We start from the raw sequence: 14,733 nt of genomic DNA on the forward strand, positions 1-14,733 counted from the left end.
GAAGTGCATAACAACGTGGAAATATTGTAAGGGAAAACTACACACACACACACAAAGCCTGGGAAATGCCAACTAAATGCAATGACAGGCAACAGCATCAGCAGCCACAAAGTGGAAAAGGCAAGAAAATGGGGGGAAAAAAATATACAAAAAGGACATGTGGAAATGCGAAAAGCAGCCGCATCATGTGAGAGCAAGGCACATGCAAAGCATCTATTGATTTTTATCCCCTTGCCGCAGCCACTGGCTTCGGTTTTGGCTTAAGCCACAGGGCGTATGAGTAATGCAGATTGCGTATACTTGATTTATGCGGATAGCGAGATTTGTTGCTCCTGACTGAGGCAAGTGCTATAAATCTCAGGCACCTCACCAGCGACTTTAAGAACTGCCTGGTCCTCTTAAATTTCAAAACACTACCAAACAATCGATCAATGTGGGTGGAAAACTGCAGGTTCTCAAGTGTTTTCCGCCACCCACCCACAAAACGCTGATGTTCAATAAATTCTTCGCCCGGCCTGAACTAGGGAAAATGGCCAATTACGAGGCAAAACGAGTTAAGAATTGTGCCAGGAGAGAGATATGGCCGATACAGAAGTCCTCCGTCTTGCCCCTCCCGCCTATATATCTCCTCGAATAAATGGCCATAGCCGCCTGCACTTAACATGAATGGCCATTTTTCCAATCAATTACGTACAATAGAGATGGGTGGCGGAAAGGGGGGTCGAATGGTATGGGAAAATAGAGAAAAGAGTTGAAAACGTGCAAGGCAAATAAACAGGGGATGGGACTCGGGCTAACGATAATTATTTGAATTTTTAAGCAACTTTGCGGCTTTTCTTTGGCCGCAATTACCTTTGGCATTGACATTGTGGAAACTTAAGAGGGGAAATATTTTACCACCCCCTTCGGTAATTTGAAAAACTTTTCTGCAGAGAAATTTTATTGAACTGAATTTTATCAAACTCAATTGTAACTCTTGAAATGTAAATAATTTTGTGTCCTTTCTAATAACAATTAAAGTATAAATTACTTTTTTGTACCTATTGAAAGCCATAAAAGATATAACTTGGATATTTGTTCTTTAGAACGTATTATATCCGAGGCTATTAGGTATTTTACATTTACGCTATATAATATTTTTAAGAGCGAAATAAATGGTATAATGATTTTAGGAACTGATATTTATGTCATTTCAAAATACTTTGTGAAATTATAATATTATTTATAATAATCTCATTGAAACCCATTTCATTTGCCATACTTCTCAGACTGTCTGTGCTTGGGAACTGCTACATCAAGATTGAATCGCCGACTGGATCGCATCCGATTGCTTTGGGCAGCCAGCGTTGCCTCAATACGCCCCCGACCACGCCCAGCAGTCCGCTGAGGGAAGCGCCCCAAAGTCCGTCGGACGGACACATCTCCTCGCTGAGCTCGCACTCCGGATCGGGATGCAGTGACGTCCTCTTGGGTGAGTGAAGGGGGGTGGAGTCTGATGACTCTGAGTTCCGGCCTTTGAACCCCTGACTCTTCCCGGTGGCCGTTATTTATAGCTGCCCACGGAACAGATCATGACCTAGGGAGCGAAGAAATGCCGGCGAATGGCAACATTTTATTAAGGTTGCTGACATTCGTCGTCTCCGGTTCTCCTCCTTCGGCGCCCCTGCTCCTCCCACTCTGCGCCACTTTTGGCTTAGTTTACTCTACATGCCAACAGCACCCAGTTGAAAGTGTTGGCCAGAAATACCAGCCCGTCCTGCCACAATCTGTGCCAGATTGCTACTGCTCACTGGGGGAAAATAAACCTTGTTGTATTAATAGCAATTCAATATTATCTTCAATTGGAAAAATGTTCTTTCTTTAAAAAGCAACAAATTAAAATAATTCTCAAAATATATAACATATTTATTGACTCAAAATACCCAAATAATTTAGCAAATACTATTTTTTTAATATTCTGGACAGATGTTCTAGATGGAAAGTAAAATCAATTGGGTAACCCGGTATACCCGTATTATTAATAAGTTAGAATTGGTGAAAATTGTAATATATAGAACACAAATCAATTTCTTATATCTGGTTCCTATTTTTTTTTAGCAGTGTATAAGTTGTTTTTCCTTCCCTGACGTTTGCATGGGCATCTCTGCATTTTACAGTCCGTATTTTCTGGCATTCTGACACCGGCACGGCGTCATGGGGATGGAAATATAATAGTTTTGAGCTTGAGTTGCGAATTCCAGTTGTTTGCTGTTCCGCTTAAATTCGGCCATTGTTTGATCTTCGACTGTGCGCAAATTTTTCCTTCCACTCGCTTGCCCATCTAGTGATAATTTCTAACGCTCACTGAGGCAAACGTTGTTTACCAGTTGAGTGCTATCAAAATCAGTCAGGCCTCAACAACAATAGCAACAAATGGTGGCGAAAGAAAAATGCGCAGAGTAAACAAGAGTCAGCACTCAAGCGGCTAAAATCTAGAACCTGCACTGAAAAAAAGTTTGTTATTTTTGAGGAATTTCATAGTTCTCAAAAGATTAGAAAACATAAACCTTATATATTTAATAAAAATAATATTTGTACAAAAGACCTAAAATAAGAGATTTTTTGTTTTATTTAAATATTATATTTTTGACTTTGTTACTTAGAATATGGTTAGTACATAAGCTATTGTATTTATTTTCAATCTCAAACTTTTACTTTGGTATATATTATATTGTTAATCCAAAATTAAATGGGTTCTTAATAGTTTTCTTAATCTTCTTAATTAATATTTAATATTTCTAAAATATTTGTAAATATTCTTTTAGTACCCATAATCTATTACCTACATCCTATATTTTATATGACTAGATTTTGATTTTGCACAGTTAATATGGTTTTCATGACAGGGTTTACTTAGATCCTAAGTTTTACTGTGTAGAATCTAGAGGCTGTCGGCAGTGGCATAATAATAAGCAAATAAATAAAACTAAACGCATTTTGCGCCACTTTGTTGCTGCCCGCGCCCAGTTGTTGCTACTGTTGTTGCCTCAGATGTTGCCCATGACGTTGCCCACAAGTCATTGAACTTATAGCGGCAACGTAGAGCCCACAATAGCAAAATAAATAAGACGCGAAAAAGCGAAGAAGCCAAGGCAACCGCCCGCCCCCTCCTCGACCGCCCGCCACCCTTTGATGATAAGTGAAATGCAGTAATAATAAGAATAGTGCCCCCCCCCTTTTCGCCCGCCCATCTTTAAACAACTCTCACTCACATACACACACATACACTCACTCAATTCGATTACACAATCTTCGCGAGGCGGCTTTTTCATTTTTCTCTTCCTGGTTCGTCGTCATCGCGTGTCTGTGTATGGGTGAGCGTCTTCGAAGGAGTGTGCGTTTCGTGTCCGTGTGCCTGTGGAGATCAGGTTTTATCGCCCGACGCAATCGGACATATAGTATGGGGTACGGTACGGTATGGTATGGTATGGTATGGTATGGTATTGTATGGTATAGTACAGCCTGGGTGGATCGGTGGGGGCGGCGGAGTTATCGCTTCGATTGGTCGCCGCACTTCGGCTTTTCGCTTTCGCGGAGGATCGTGGATATATAGCTCTGCCGATCGGCCAGTTGCCGTTTTCTTGTTATTTACAGTTTCTGGTTGCTTTCGCTGCCCGTTGGAAAAATGGCAAACTAGCATGCAGTTGACGTCGCCGCTGCCGCTGATCATTGACTTTCGTTGGTTCCCTTTTGGGCCAGGCATTCGTCAGGGAAATTGTGCAATGCGTTAGAAAAATATCTATGGGGGCATTAGAAAAGTTCGGATTTTGGGTGTTTTAAGAAGTACTTTTTCTAAAGATTTTTTTTTTAATAATATATTTAACACTTGATGAATGGATACTTTTTCATAGCTATATTGCTTAAAAGAACCCATAATTTTTAAATTTGTTTTACTTTTTCAAATATGATAATCTAAACAGTCTTTTTAGTTTTTTTTCTATCGTCAAGTATTAAGTTACCACTATTAATAATATTTATCAATCGTTAACATTCAAGAGCTCTAACTCAAATATTTTTTCTTTTTAAATGTTTATTTCACCGTCCATTTTCCGAAATACCATGAAAATTACCATATCAACTTGAAACATTTCTGACTTCGAACTTACTTCCCCCCTACTTTTCTATTGATCTTCAAAAATAATTTTTGTGAAAGTATTTTAGTGCCAAAACCTAAAGTTTACCACTTTCTTTTGGGCAGAAAAGATCGAAAAAAGAAACGCAGCAGCAACATGCAACATTTAAACTTCCGCATTGCAGAATTTTCTCTCCCACTCGGAGAGCCAACTGGCGCTCTCCCTTTCTCTTTCTCGCTCAGTCGGCTGAAGGTTCTTGACCCCCCTTTAAGGCGCCCCCACTTCTGCTCTCTCTTTCCCTCGCACACTCACACATATACTAAATCTCCCATATTCTATTGCCTTCTCACTCGAGGATAGTGCAAACTAAGTAACGGTTCGCGCCCCTCTCTAGCTCTCTATCTCTCTCTCTCTCTCCTTCTATCGCTGCAGTAGTGTGTGTGAAATTGATCTTGAGTGGAGTGTTGTTGCACTTGGAAATGCTAGCTGCGACGTCGGCAGCGACGGCGGCAGCGACTGCGACAGAGGCAATAGAAATTGAAAATAGCAACCAGGAAAAGAGTTTGCAAATGGAAAAGTGCAGCAACAACACGAAGGCAGCGAGAGTGGCAATGCATGTTGCTGTTGCAAGTCGAGTTGTTGTCGCTGTGGCAGCAATAGTTGTTGCTTCTATTGCTGTTGCTGCAGCTGCTGTTGTTGTTGCTGCTGCTAGTGTTGCTGCTGGAGCAGTTTCTAATGTTGTTGCTGTTGGTTGCCTGGATGTTGTTGCTGCTATTGCAGCTTGTGTTGCTGCTGTTGTTACTTCCCTGGTTGTTGTTGCTGCAGCTTGTGTTGCTGCTGTTGCTGTTGCTGCTGCTATCGATGTGACTGTTGTTCTTGTGGCTCTTATTGCTGGCGAGTGTGTTGCTGCTGTTATTTTCCTGGTTGATGCTGTTGCAGCTTGGGTTGTTGCTGCTGTTGCAGCTTGTGTTGCTGCTGCTATCGATGTGACTGTTGTTCTTGTGGCTCTTATTGCTGGCGAGTGTGTTGCCGCTGTTATTTCCCTGGTTGTTGCTGTTGCAGCTTGTGTTGTTGCTGCTGTTGCTGGTGGAGATTAGAAAGATAGAAGCTACAGCACATTGACTCTCTCTCAGTGCGCCCGTTTCTCCCCCGTCCCCCCGGATCTCCTCCAGAGATTCCGACTCCAATTCCGCCTCGTGCTGCGGCGGCGGCGGCGCTTCGCAGTTTTCCCACTCCATTGGGCCACACAGCCGCATTGCATTCTATTTTCCTGCTCTTTCCACACTCACACCGCCGCACACTCACTCACACTCGCTCAGAGGGACACGTTCTTGCCGCAATTCTTCTGCGTCGCTGCCGTCGTCGTCGTCTTGGACTTTTGTGTGTTGTCGTAGGTTCTGCGGTTCTGCAGTTCCACAGTTCTGCAGTTTGGCTTGGATTTTCCCTGGCGCATTTGGAGCGCTGCGAAGTTGGCGCTTGGATCTCGACGAGGCGAGAGTTTCGTACGCGCGATCACCATTTCTCCCCGAAAACATCGAGTCGCGAGTGCCGCCCCACAACGAACCTATACCATATAATATCATATCATATCGTGTCGCATCGATCGGCCGATTTTGGAATACGCTTGAACTTGGAAACGAGGGACTGCGAAAACAACACGGAAGTGAATTGAAAATTTATGCAATATAAGCCATTATGAATGCTAAGTGCAAGTAACAAATAAAAGTGCAGGGGCATTGGGGGAGAGAAATGCGGGATGATAGTGATAATTTAATTAAACCGTTCATGGGAAACTGTGCACACGAATTAGGCAGGGCAATTTGTCATGACATAATCATGTCATTTAAATGTTATGAAGTTGCAAATCAAGTAGTACACAAACTATTTTAACATAAAATTTAAATATTTCTTCAGTTTTTTTTAGGTCGAACCTAAAATAATACAACATTTTAAATAAAAAGTTAGGACACCTAAAAAATAATTTTAACGATTTTTGAAAAATAATACGTACATGATTGAAAAAGAAAATACTTTTTTTTTGAGATTATTAAATTAGCTCATCAAATGTACTTATCATATGAAATAATTTTAAAAATAATACACCATTAAAGATCTCCATAGATCTCAAAGTTATAAAAAAGAACAACCACTGATCTATAGAAACATGTTTTTGGGTTACTAAAGCTTTTAACCATTTTTTGTAGGTTTCAAATTTGGATCGAATATTTCTTTGAGAAGATTTCGGAAAGAAAGATTCCTAGCTAGGTAAACCAAATATATAAATTGAAGTTGAAACCAAAATACAAATTTTTCAAAAAGGTTAAGCCTAAGATCTCTTTATAATTAAACCGCAGCTGATAAAAATTTAAAAACGATATAGAAAGACTCTGAAACCCTTTAAAAACCCCTCCCCTCTCCGAATTCCCCATAAAGTGCCAAACGGTATAGCATCGCAGAGATTTCCCACAAACATGCTGAGTGGGCGCCATCGCGGGTTGCCAACATCGATTTCCGCCAGCAGGACGATGATGAAGATGATGGATGGCCATCTGACCGATCCGATCCTAGCAACATGGATGTATACCAAATAGAGCTGGAGGCACAGGCACAAATCCGCTCCAATCTTCTGGTCGAAACCTGTGTGAAGCACTCGGCGGAGCAGCAGCAGCAGCTCCAGGTGAAGGAGGAGGACCTCATCAAGGATTTCGCTCGGGACGAGGAACAGCTAAGCGAGGAGGAGGAGGAGGAGGAGGGGGAGGACGAAGAGGACGAGGACGGGGAAGAAGACGAGGAAGAGGCAGACGAAGAGGAGGACGAGGGCGAAGGAGAAGGAGCCCTGCTGCCGGCGGTCAACTTTAATGCAAATTCCGACTTTAATTTGCATTTCTTTGACACACCGGAGGACTCGTCCACCCAAGGGGCCTACAGCGAGGCCAATAGCTTGGACTCCGAGCAGGAAGAGGAGCAGGAGCAGGAGCAGGAGCAACATCACCGGGAGTTGCAGGATTGCCTAAGTGCCATTGAAGCCGATCCCCTGCAGCTGCTGCAGTGTGACGATTTCTACCGGACAGCAGCGCCAGTGGAGAGTGTTGCCGGCAGTCTTGGCCCCCTGGAACAGCAACTCAGCCACCCACAGCAACAACACCAACAACAGCAACAGCAGCAACAACAGCAGCAACAGGGGCAACATCCTGGACAGCAGCAACACCACCAGCTCAACTGCACGCTGAGCAATGGTGGAGGTGCTCTGTACACCATCAGCAGTGTGCATCAGTTCGGTCCGGCCAGCAGCCACAACAACAGCAGCAGCTCCCCCTCCTCCAGCGGCGCCCACTCCTCGCCGGACAGCGGCTGCTCGTCGGCCTCCTCCTCCGGCTCCACGGGATCCTGCGGCTCCTCCTCGGCATCCTCCACCCACGCGGTCTCCTCCTCGTCGTCGTCCAGCTGCTCGGAGCACTTTGCCCGGGGCCCGGGTACAGTTGTCAATGTCAGCGGTCATACATCCTCGTCAGCGGTCAGCAGCAGCAACAACAACAACAACGCAAGCAGCAGCAGCAGCAGCAGCAACACCAGCAACATCCCCGCAGCAACATCTTCATCTGTTGCGCATCTAAACAAAGGTACGTGGTACGTGCAACTTGCAACTCTGACTCTTCCGCGTTGTCGTCTCCTCTGCGGACCATTGTTGTCGCTGTTGGAAATTATGTTCAATAAATTTGCATTCATTGCATAACAGCAATAGCAACAGCAACAGCAACAGCGGCAGCAGCAGCAATTGAAAGTCGTTGGGGCTTCGGTTTCTTCTCCTTTTGAGGAAACTATTAAAGCGCAGCATGAAAAATGTGAAAATGAATATAATTCCCTGTTATTGGCCAATGGCTGTTGGCCGTTCCCCCTTTCCTTTCCTTTCCCTCTGCTCTGCGAGGAAATTGCTTTTCATGTTGCAGGTCTGTCAATGTGGTTGCATTGGGTGCAATTGAAAGGCATGGAGGAAATGTTTTCATTTTCATAAATCGCCTTGAATTGGTCTCGGTTATGGGATTTCCTTGGCTATTTGAATGGACTTCGGGAGTTGTGGGTTGCTCCAGCTAAGAACTGAGCCGGAAAATGCGACTAAAATTGAGTTTATAACTATTACGGTCAGCTGAGGGCTACACCGTGATGAAATTTTATGTTATTTAAAAAGTTACGTAATACATGTTTCGCCTACATAAGAAATTGGTCAAATAACCTTATCCTGAATGTAAAAAAATACATCTCAAATCTTTCAACAACCTTAAATAGTTTTTTTCTTGATTAAACTAATAAGATGGCATATATATATGTCCGAATATAATATTTTTTAGCTCAAATAATCATTTCCAAAACGATGAAGTAAAACTCGAAGAATTATAATAAATTATAATAATTACAGACTTTTGCTCTTACAAATATTTGCTTAAATATATTTATTTATATTTTAAAACGTATTACAATATTTAAAACTGTTTTAATTTATATTATCTAACAAATTCTTGACCTTCTATTGAATGTAACAATTTTACCTATTAAAAAATAAAAATATAAAAACGTTAAGCCTTTTTTTTTGTAAATGTACTTCCTACATTTACCGTGCACACTCCTTCGTCCATAAAAACCATAAGCACTTGGGCAAATTTGTCTTGGCCGGACTGGCTAATTGCCTGGATTCGCTGGCAAGGATTTCATTTTGCGGCCCGCAACGGCAACATTTAATTGCAGCAATTAGTGCGGGCAGTTGCAGGCGAATGTAAATTGCAGGCAAATTAAATCAGTGCATCGTAGGATGGGGGAAAAAACCAAATAGGAATTCATCAAGGAGACGTCGAAAACCCGACTGCTTTTCCCCGGCACTTCTATTGATATTTCTTCTACGGCCAATAATGCCTGCCATTCGCTCGTTGCCTTCAATCAGTTGTCTTCGCCCAGATAAATGCAAGAAATGGAAATGAAAATGGAAAAAGTCGAGGAAAATATGAAGTCTTTGTCGTCTATCGTCCATGCCTCTGACTTGTCTGACAACGCGGAAATGCCAAGCAGTTTTCCTCTGGCCCTCGGCCCGCACCCCTTTTTTTTTCTTCGGCTGGGTAAACAATGGCGTTTCAAATTGTCAACTTACAAAAGCCACCAAATGATTTGCATTTGAACGCGGCGCGAAAATGAAAAGCAGGCACTTGAGTTTCCTTTGGGTTTTTCTTTTTCATTCCTGCCCGGGCCGACGACATTTTCCAGACAGCGTTGTTGCTGTTGCCGGCACTCCAATGGTGAAAATTCAATTTGCAATTGCACAAGCGCGTAACGCGTCACGCACTGAAAAAATGTGTGTAATCTTTGATATTTAATTAAAAATATTAAACATGATATTTATTAGACGAAGTCATTTTTTTACATTAAATATTAGCAGATAAACTCACTTAAAAAAATTAAACATTTTTTACTGTAAGGCACAACATATTGACCATGTTAAAATAAACAAAATTAATTTTCATTAACTTGAACATTTATTGCAATAAGAATAAAATAATATTTAAAGTTTAAAATATTTGAAAAAAAAATCATTATTAAATTTTATTATTTGTATATTGTATACCAATATTACATCAAAAAGAAAAATATTTTAAAATTTGAAAATAAGCTTTACTTTTAATTATAATGCCAACTCAAAAATTGCTGATGTTTCAGTTACGTAAATGTTTTTAAAAAGAATTGTTAAATCTGAATTTTTTGAAATCAAAGATCATATTTAAAAGTAAAATGTACTGTAGAGATAAAATCTACTAAAACTTCTTTCCGTGTGTTCCAATATTTTCCTTTTCTTTTCTTTCCCCTGCTTTTCGGCGCGTGCAAGTTGCACATTAATTTCATTTTGTTTCGCATTTTTGAGGTGTGGCAACGCCAATTGGCACAGCAGCAACTAGCAACACCGACAACCAGCAACACCAACAGCAACCAGCAACAACAACGGCAGTTCAAACTCCGCGCTTAGTTCATTTGCCTCTTCCTCTTGCATTAGAAAAGCGAAAAATAAAGGCAAGAAATGCAGTCAAATTGAATTCGAAATGAAATGCCAAGAAGCAAACATTGCTGTCTGGCTCCAGTTTTTCCTTGCCTGCTTTTCAGTTTTTCCTTTACTTTTCCAATTTTTTTTTTTTTTTAATTTGCATTGCAAATTTTTTTCGGCTCTCGCACAGTGAAAATTGTGCGGCTGCAGTTTTTCCTCGTGACTGCCGTTTTTACAGGCAATTTATTGTAGGCGGTGGCGTATACGTGATTTTTTGGCATTTCTTCTTATCGCACATCGCCTGGGAGTTGAATGCACTCCATGGGCAATGCATTTGACTTTGATTGCCGGCCGGCTCAAGGACGATTGAGATAAGGAGTCTTAGGGCTGCCGGAAAAATTGAATTTAGCCATTAGGTGGGCAAGCTCAATGGGTTGTGACAGTTGTCGATTGATTGCGGCTGCCCCCGTGTGTTGCAACCGTGTGACATTTGTGTGCGGCGAGATGGCGAGTGGGTGATAAGGCGGCAGTGACAGCAAACTCATTTGCCAAATTGCACAGCGGCGACTGCTGTTGCACATGCGGCGTATGAGCAATGTGCCATTGCATAAGGGACCAGCTGGACAACTTTCCAGCGGAGGAAATGTGTAAACCGATGCATTTTTCCCTTGCAGAGCAACAGCAACAGCAGCAGCAGCAACAGCAGCCGCAGACGACGACACAGCTGCAACAGCAGCAGCAGCAGCAGCAGCAACACCAACAGCAGTTGCAACACCCGCAGCAGCAATCTTTTGGCCTAGCGGACAGCAGCAACAACAACAGCAACGGCAGCAGCAGCAACAGCAATAACAACACCAACGGGGTCTCCTCGAAATCATTTGTGCCCTGCAAAGTCTGCGGCGACAAGGCATCGGGCTACCATTATGGTGTAACCTCCTGCGAGGGTTGCAAGGTGAGTTTTGTGAGGCCTCAAGGGATATCCCCTAATTAAGTATCTTTTCCGGCAGGGTTTCTTTCGTCGCAGCATCCAGAAACAAATCGAATACCGCTGTCTGAGGGACGGAAAGTGCCTGGTCATTCGGCTGAATCGCAATCGCTGCCAGTATTGCCGCTTCAAGAAATGCCTCTCCGCTGGCATGAGCCGCGATTGTAAGTACCAAAACCTTAACTATACCTTCTGTAGCCGGGAAATATGATTAAGCCATGTCCCAAATGCCAACCGTTTGGGGCCAAAGTGAAGGGGAGGCTGCACCTTTTCGGCTTGGTTTTTGTGCCCCTTGATAACTTTATTAGCTGCGAAACCACTGGCAGATTTCTGCCAACAGATCGCAGATTGTGTCAGTTGGCTGTCAGTGGAAATTGGCAACTTCGAGATAAAGCCTTAGAAGACCAATTTATACTACACTAAAAACAAGCTGGGGTTACAAAATATTATTGATTACCTAAATTAAAAATAAAATGATTTTTAAAATGAGGAATATAGTCATTTTCTTAAAGTTCTCATATTTTAATATATAAGTTTCGACTTACTATAAGGATTTAATTTTTATTGTAAACTCTACAAAATTAAATATCATTTTCTTTTATATTTCAAAAATATTTAGAAATTATGGCTATTATATTCTTAAAAATTAAGTCGAAGTAGTTGAAATACATGTTTCCCCTAAAATATTTAGAAATAACAATATAGTTGTCGTTATATTCTTTAGAAAAGAAAGTATAAATCGCTTGAATATCGAACCCATAAATACAGGTTAAGTTTTTTTTTTTTCCTCTGTAGAGTGTAACCTCTTTTTTATATTTCCCCATGTAGGCTTGATAAATCCACTCTCAATAATTGAATCAGCGAACATCGGTTAACTAGTTAGCTAATGCCCCCTAAAACGTTTGTAAAACCTTTACTTAAGATAATTCGCCCATATAAAAACTCAATTCGCGGACAGAGGCCGTCCATCCAGCCTTAAAACGGGCTTACAATCCGCCCAACCTTTTAGCTAAGCACCCATAAACAACTCCAGACTCGCCGCAGAAATGTGAGGCGGGCGGAAACCACAGCTTAAATGCAGTTGAAGTCGGGTTAGCCACAAATTTTCCTCTTGCCGGCTTGGAAAATACTTCCTGCAATGCCGAAATGCACCCACGGTCCAAAACCAAGAGCGAAATTAGTTTTTATGACTGTTGTCAGCAGCGGCAACGCGAGCAACACGAGCAACACAGCAGCAACATCGGCAAAAGCTGCAACAACAATTGCTCCAGGGATCCCTTGGCTTTCAAATGCAATTTATTTGATGTTGCGCAATTAATTGCCCAAAAAGATCGGAAACAAGAGAGCGGCAAATAAAATCAGGCGACGGGCGAGTGTGTTGTTGCCGCTGTCACTGTTGCTGTTGCTGTTGCTGCACGCGAGCAACATTTATTAGCCGACTCTATTGGCTGCAACATTTGTTGCAATTTTTTATGGCATTTGTCTCGCAAAGAGTCGGGGCCCACAGTGTTGAGCAAACATTTCCTTAATTTTCCTCGACGCCCACGCAAAGTGAACCGCAAGAAAATCCCCTCGACCCACACTAAAAAATCGTGGAGCTGGCTTTTACCACATTTAATAGACTTGGACTGCACAGATTTCGCCCGTAGCCGACTAGATATGCTTGAAATAATATGGTTTTCTAAATTTAAATTTGCATTTACTTAAAAATAAAACATACTTAAATTTTTATTATTAAAATGTATTATCTTTAATAATATTAATAAATCCCTTAGAATTGGATTAAATTTGGACTGAATGCGATTTAAAGTTGTATTTACTTTAAATCTGCTCACAATAATTTATAATGGTAACAATTCTTCTTGTACAAAAAGGTAATTTTATTTAATTTAAATTTGTCTTAAGCATCTTCTAACACCTTCCAATTATAATCCACCGGTTTTTATTATTTACAATTTTTTCTTTTATAATACTATGCAAAAAACTTAAGCATCGACTACTATTTTCAGCAGAATATAAAATAGAAAGGCGAAAAAATTAAAGAATCTTGTTAACTTGTAAGTTGCGAAGCTTTATGCACTATTTATTGCCCATCAAAAATCCCTCATGTTTTCCCGGATTTAAATCTTAAAGCTTAAGCGGCTCCCAACTCTAAAGAGATTAAAGAAGTAATAAAACACTTTTATGGGAAAAAGGTCCTAAAAGTTGCATCACCATTTATAACCCATCGTTACTGCCATATTTTATTTGCCCAGATTAATGATGTTTTCTCGCAGAGCATGGCAGCTTCGTTTCAGGGCTAAAAAGTTTTCCATTTTCCATATTTTTTTCGCCCCGCATCACTTTAGTGATTCTACGTCCCGGTTGGCTTTAACTTTGCGACTTTTCCTTTGCCCCAATGCATATGGAAAGTTCAATAATTTACTTAAATTGCTTTTGAGGCAAGTTTTGCTTGGGCCTGAATGGGATGTTGCTGTTGTCGGTGGGCGGTTGCAACTTTTGAGGCGCCTTTTGATTTTTGCTTGCTCGCTTTAATTAGACTTTGCCACAGACTTTGTCGAATCGGATGGGGTTATTACGGCTTATGGTTTGTGGCAATGTTGCAGCTGGCGATTGCTGATTGCCGTTTGCTGTTGCTGTTGCAGTTGCCGTGAGAGATTTTCCAATTAAGTTGGCTTGGAGAGCTGCTAACATCGTCGAAAGCCTAAAATGAACTTTAATTTTAGAGATTCCCTGTGCAAATGTTGGAGTTTTAGGATTTTAATGGGTCAAACCATTTTTACCCCGCCCCTCGTAACCTGCAAAAAAAAAGTAGAGAAAAACAAATGCAATTATGCTGACTGTGTGTATATGAGTGGGCGTGGCATGACTTTTATTTAATTTGCAAAGCTTTTGTTGGCAGTGGCACAAAGTACAATGAAAAAAGGAAATTAGCGCGATGCTTGCCAAGCTGAAATTGCATTTCGGATGTTGCAGCAGCAACAGCAACAACGGCAGCAGCAGCAGCAGCAACACCGTCGACGTCAACAGCAACACTTTGCATGGCTCTACAGGAATTTGGGTCAAACATAAAGCACATAACACTCACACACAGCCGCCCAAAAGTTTTCATGCCGGCATGCGGCATTTTGTGGCAATATCAACATCGCTGCCAGCAGCAGCAGCAACAGCAACAGCAGCAACTGTGCCATGCCGGCAGCAGCATCTGCCTTCCTTTGCCTAAGCCAATTATTCCGCAAACAATTTGATAAAGTTTTAGTTACATTTATTCACATTTAGGGTAAAATTAAGAGAAGAAAGGGGGGAACACGATACAAAAATAGTTAGAGTATAATCCAACATTACTCAGCGAGTAACTTTTTTGTAATTACTGACTGGCATTCTCCATAAAAGCTAAATGTAAAGCCCACTTTTAAAATTCACAATCTGAAGGGCAAGGGATTTTCAATTACTTGCTTAAAATCAATATAGGAAGTTTTTTAAATTTTAAGTGATGGAAAATATATATTTATATTTTAAAGCGAGCGAACGTCTGATCTTATGTTTAATTATTTCTGGTTTCTATTTAAAGACTTATATGTATAAAACATATATTTATATTTATTATGAGGGCTATG

General features: G+C 41.2%; 1 protein-coding gene across 2 annotated transcripts in view; it reads left to right on the forward strand.

Annotated features, from left to right (window-relative positions):
• The window catches only part of LOC119553826 (ecdysone-induced protein 78C), a 44,466-nt gene that overhangs the window by 1,264 nt on the left and 28,469 nt on the right, over nucleotides 1–14,733 (forward strand). The window contains exons 2-4 of one of the 2 annotated variants that reach the window (XM_037864459.1): nucleotides 1,269–1,471; nucleotides 10,806–11,083; nucleotides 11,139–11,280. In XM_037864459.1, the coding sequence (XP_037720387.1) occupies nucleotides 1,269–1,471; nucleotides 10,806–11,083; nucleotides 11,139–11,280 (623 nt within the window). Of the gene's footprint in view, nucleotides 1–1,268; nucleotides 1,472–6,606; nucleotides 7,733–10,805; nucleotides 11,084–11,138; nucleotides 11,281–14,733 lie in introns of those variants that run through there. The other variant, XM_037864457.1, reaches the window with a different exon arrangement.

Source organism: Drosophila subpulchrella, chromosome 3L, assembly GCF_014743375.2.
Source record: "Drosophila subpulchrella strain 33 F10 #4 breed RU33 chromosome 3L, RU_Dsub_v1.1 Primary Assembly, whole genome shotgun sequence".
NCBI lineage: Eukaryota > Metazoa > Arthropoda > Insecta > Diptera > Drosophilidae > Drosophila > Drosophila subpulchrella.